Source organism: Zingiber officinale, chromosome 6A (assembly GCF_018446385.1).
Source record: "Zingiber officinale cultivar Zhangliang chromosome 6A, Zo_v1.1, whole genome shotgun sequence".
Lineage (NCBI taxonomy): Eukaryota > Viridiplantae > Streptophyta > Magnoliopsida > Zingiberales > Zingiberaceae > Zingiber > Zingiber officinale.
The window spans coordinates 104,975,781-104,981,410 of NC_055997.1; the positions used below are offsets into that span (position 1 = coordinate 104,975,781).

General features: G+C 37.3%; 1 protein-coding gene across 1 annotated transcript; it reads left to right on the forward strand.

The window, feature by feature from the left end:
- Positions 1-1,066: 1,066 nt before the first annotated feature.
- On the forward strand, positions 1,067-2,232 carry LOC121994274. The gene is made up of 2 exons (XM_042548367.1): positions 1,067-1,324; positions 1,568-2,232. The coding sequence occupies exons 1-2, from the start codon at positions 1,118-1,120 to the stop codon at positions 1,961-1,963; spliced, it is 603 nt and encodes a 200-aa protein (XP_042404301.1). The 5' UTR covers positions 1,067-1,117; the 3' UTR covers positions 1,964-2,232.
- Positions 2,233-5,630: the final 3,398 nt, after the last annotated feature.

Here is a 5,630-nt window from a genome sequence, read left to right on the forward strand (position 1 = left end):
ATTAAATTTTAGCTTTCAGAATGAACTTATTATATAAAAACACTTCAGTGTACTTAATTTACTATATTACTGACTTAATATTTATGAGAGAAAGATCTGAATGATAAATCTAATTATATTTGTGTAGTGGAGCTTGTATTTATGGAAACTAGATTGAATCATACGAACAACCTCTCTACAGATATAGAGCTACTTCTGGGTTTAGTTATCAAACTGTTTCAGAACTGATACCTTTTATGATCTCTAATTACATTTGATCAAGTAGTCCTCAATCTCAGCTTCATCAGTATCCCATGATTCAAAATCTCCAACATTATCCAATTTATCCATGAATCCTGATCCATAATTTATACTTTGTTTCTTCTTCTTCTTCTTTTCAGTTAAACCCTCTGCAGAAATCTAAATCCTTCTGACATGGTTCTGAACCAGATCTTATTTAGAAAGTAACTCAGAACACCTTCATTTCCACCTTCGTTAATGAATGGAAGCAAAAGAAACAGAGGAGGTATGGAATTTATTTGATGTGTCACTGATTTTTCTGTGAAAGAAGCATAAATTACTTGGAAATTTAGGCAGAGGAATTGAATAGGCATTAAGAAGGGGAGGAAGGGCCATTTAATTCACGGGATGTGATTGTTTTAAATTAGGACTTAAAAATGGGTGTTGGGTTGCTTTAAATTTTGGTGAAGCAGATGAGGAAGTTGGAGTTAATGAGAGGAGCTAAAGAGGACTGCATTTACTACTTCAACTGCATGCCTTCATCTTCTTCTTAAGCATTGCCACCACTCATTTATAGCCTCTAAATGCACACCAACCATGTCATGCCATTACTATTCAGATTCCATTGTTAATATCTATTTATTTCTATTGAATTTATGGTTGAGTTTGACAATATCCAACAGGCATGCCTTCCTCCAAACTAATCCTCAATGATAAGCATGAATTGACTTTAAATTGGGTGATTAGCAATATGATGAGCAATGAAAGAAGATTATGAGGATAAGGATTGTATTTTTGTGCCCTCAAATTCAATGACTCATGCTATATATATATATATATATATATAAGCTAAGCTCAAGTCCCCAAACAGCCATAGAATAGAAGGGGAGAGTTCCTCATGGTGTCCTTTCGAGAAGCCATTCCCTTGGAGAAGAAGAGGTGCCATAAAGTAGAGAATTTTTTCTCTAAGAAGAGGAAGAAGGGAGATGAAGAAGAGAGCGAAGGTTCGTTTCCTAAGAAGATGAAGGTGGAGAAAGAAGAGGAGATTGAGCTTAGCCTCAATGTTCCCTTGCCTTTGGATTGGCAACGATGCCTCGATATCAAGGTAACTAACCATGCATGTATCATGTTTGTCGATCGATGAAATTGCATGTGAAAAGTAGTTGATTCGATAAACAGAGATTTTTCATTTTTTCTTAACAAGGTTATGAGGATTGTTGTTTTGTGGAACTATATATAGAGTTAGTACTGCAATAGCTCGATCAATTTTCAAAAAACGGCCGGTGCAATTAGGAAAAATTAGTGTACCTTTCTGATAATATGCCTTACGGAGCTCGTTGCTTCGCAGTCCGGCCAAATCCACTTCTACAACACGAGGACGCAGCGGCGGACGTCGACGGACCCCCGGCTGATCTTGGACCCGCCGACGCCGACGCCGGCGGAGGCGGCGGCGGCATCCACGTTGAGCCTCGACCTCGAGCTCAACCTCGCCAGCCGCGACTCGGCGCCCCGCCCAAAATCGCAGCGCGACGTCTCCAAAGGCCCCTCCTTGTCGTGGACCTCGCCTGATGCTGACGCCGGCGCCGGCGAGATGGTCGCGGCGGTCTGCGCCCGCTGCCACATGCTGGTGATGATGAGCAAGCCGGCCTTGTCCTGCCCTAATTGTAAGTTCGTAAACCCGCCGGATCACAGCTTCTCCACGGCGATCAAGCCAGCGGTAAAGATTTTGTGCTGCAAGTATTAATAATAAAGTCGCTCGATTCCTCGCATTCAATCTATAAAGCTGACACCTTTAGATTGAGGACTACTTGCCAGTTGCTAGTGTAAATATCACTACATGTAGAATATCCCTGTTCGATAGATTATCAATTCCCTCATTATATATTGCAGACGCATGGTTGTAGTAGACCCAATCTACATATCTCTGTGCTTGTAACTTTAAGCTTCCTACTTAACAAGTAGTTAATTTACAAGCTCTGGTTTTTCCTAGTCATGACATAGTAGTTTCTTACAGTTATGGAAGTGATTGTTTGTTTACTTGTAATGAATGATCTTAGTTAAATGATGGGGGTGATAACTATTAGTGATTGAGAATTTGTTGTTCACAAACTATTAGCTACTTTTGCCTGTTCTCCACAGTTGGCCTTCCTGACAATTTGTATCTGGTAGTTATTGTAACTGAACAAGATGACACAAGACTGGAAATAAATGTAGGAGAGGATGATGACTTGGTGCTGTTGTATCTTCTAGAGATGCAGTAAAGCCTTGTTTGAAATAGTTTTCTTAGTTTTAGCAGGAAGGGTGGATGATATGAACACAAGGCGTGGCTTATAGCTAAGTGTGATAAACAAAAGGAAGGCCTACTTGCCTATGACCAGGACCACTTCAATTTGAATACTAATTGCCATTGCAACAATCACAACCTCAAAATTCATCAAATGGATGTGAAAACTCAAAGAAGAGATCTATATAGAACCCATCCAAAGGGTTCAATGTCTTTAAGATATTTTGGAATGGATTTCAAAATAATGATGACAAGTGTGTTTATATAAAGAACAAACTTGAGGCATATACAAAATAGTATGGCTGTGTTCACAATATTCTAGTATGCCTATGTGCATCTCTAAGATATTCGAAAGATTAGTATTATGCAATCTCATTAGGACTATTCTAAGGAAGTATAATGCTGTGATAGTCTAGACTAAAAACTCTAATAGAGCAGAGTCTACGTTCATGGAAAATAATCATGAACTCTTGCCACAATATAATATTCATGTCATGTATATCATGTACTCACCCTGATATAGTATACAAGTTAATAAGTTTAGATAAATGAGCAATGCGGGTATCAATCATCGGAAAACACTAAAGAGTGTGTTGAGGTATCTCAAACATATGATGAGTTGGAGAAGAAGTAGAAGGGCTCTATAACTTCTTAAAGGACATTCCAAATTAGACAAATATAATACACCATCATAGACGACCATTAAACAAATATGAACATGATATAATACCATTAAACAATTGATCATTTCTAGTGTATGATAAAATATTACTTTAAACCATCCTCTCAACCATTCCGTTAAACATATCACTAAGGGTATGATAAAATATCATAGAACATTCTTTACAAAAGATTACCTATATAAGTTGAATTGAGGACTATTCAAATTGAAAGCATTTATAAATTTCCAAATATTATCCAAAGGGTATTGTGTGAGTATGACGACTAAATGTTTCAAGATATTATTCACTAAGTAGCTATGTAACTCTGATAATTTTCCATTAAAGAAGGTTTAAAGTGGCAAATTATCTCTCCACATGAAATGGTTTCCCTATGCAACTCTTAATTAAGCCTTTTATACTTCTCTATAATTTTCATTGTGCAATGTTATAGAAATCAATTAAATACGTACATGGATAGACTATTTCACCATTGTAAACTAATTTCTCAAACGAATAAAAAATAAATATAAAAAAATATTTAAGTGATAAAGTGGTCCATTTTGATTCGACGAAGGCATAAAAGTTTGAGCACGAGCAATGTTTTAAGTGTATAAACATGAATAGTCGAATGCTAATTCAAACATATAAATGATAATTCTCATAGAACTAATAAGTGGTTTGCAACTGTTTGAGAAAACCTATTGATAGTTAGAATTTGATAGAGAAATTATCTCAATTAAATTAATTAATTAATTGGGAGCTCATTGAAATCACATTTGTCAGTTGATGTGACAAAGTACAACAATGCATGGAACGAGGTCATGTCCATGCATGTCACATGAATATTCGTGCCCGGCTCTTATCTCAGTCTTCGTGCAATCCGACCCGATTTAGTCTAAGTCGGGTAGTAGTCGACACAGCCAGCATCTTAAAATTTGGTTCGTGTTATATAAGACTCGATCTAGTTCATAGGTCAGTCGTGCAATCACTTTTGTTTTTTTTATCGAAAGGGCTGGACGGTGTTAGATTTTATAATCTTTGAAAAGATTATTGGCAGTCTCATACCAAAAATCCTTTCATATGGATGATGATGATCCCGTCAGATCAGGCCATCGGAAAATAGTTGGACTCGAACCATTTCTAGCAACAGAAGAATCATTGGTTTTCATTCTCACAGGGTTTGGCAAACTTTTGTATTAAGATGGTATAACACTAATGATTTGTTCACCCTGACGGATGAATGAAGAAGAATAAGGAAGGAGTGGGAAATGATCCACGGTGGAGTCGAAAAGCTGAAGGAAAGAAATGAAGAAGAAAGAAGACTCGATTGCAGCCGACTGCTAGGGCTAACCTTGCCACCACAAGTTGAGCCTTGCGGAACATCTCAGTCATGAACATGATCACGAGCAAGGTTAAGTGGCCCCTATGATGTCTTTCACGGTCGCAAACACGACGACGAGTAGCCTCTGAGAGGTTATTCGTGGCCGCATTAGCTTGTGATCGCAAGTGATCTTGGGCGCATGAGCACAGCTGCAAGTGGCCTTTGTGAGGTCATTCATATCTGCAACCCACCACGACCGTGTAAGCACGGCTATGAGCGACCTTGGGTGCACGAGCAACCTCAAGCACACGAGTGGGGCTGCAAGTGGCCTTTGTGAAGTCGTTCACAGTCGCAAGGTGACCACAAGCGACCTCAGACCAGGATACATGTATAACACAATAAGTATAATTATATTTTAAGGAATACATAACTTTATGAAATATAATTATAATAAAAGATGATTATGTTTATCTCACATGCCTCTCATAGTTCATCCCCGGCTATGTGAAAGAAAGTAAATTATAAAATCAACTTCAAATGGTTAGACGAAAGGAGAGATTTTTTTTTTCTAAGAGCATACATCCGCTAGAAATTGACCTACCTCATTATAGCAAAGCTATCTTCCTCTAACCAATTTTATGAAACATAAGAAAAATATGTTCGTAAATATGCATTAATTAAATTCCTATTGCTCTGCATAACTTATAATTATAAAAAAGCTGGGATAAATAAATCATGACTAGTTTTCAAAAAATCCAAAATTGGACCTCTTGTGATCGAGTTCTAGTAGATCCTATCCTTCCAACAACATTTTGGAGAAGCCAAATAATGATATGAATATTGATGATTTTTTTTTTATAAAAATCCAAGAAGAACAATTCATACCAAACTCGAATTGAAAATTTTCCTCACTTTATCAAAAGAAGCACAATTTCAAGGACACTAAAGTTGAGGATGAACTCACATGTTCTAGTGGATTTTCCTATTATAACATTTCTCTAGTGGCATCTTCAAATCTACAAGATGACTTCTTGTTGAACTTCCACATCAAGAGAAACTACAAACTGCTAGCGCATCACAGGCATAAATACATGATGAAAGTCGCATAGGCAATGCAGTTAAACATGGGGAAAGGGTGTAAACA

Bases quoted from the DNA above. Each gene is read 5' to 3' on its own strand.
- LOC121994274 (XM_042548367.1), top strand. From the start codon at position 1,118: ATGGTGTCCTTTCGAGAAGCCATTCCCTTGGAGAAGAAGAGGTGCCAT. The intron at 1,325-1,567 runs GTAACTAACCAT...GTTGCTTCGCAG, and splicing joins AACGATGCCTCGATATCAAG to TCCGGCCAAATCCACTTCTA.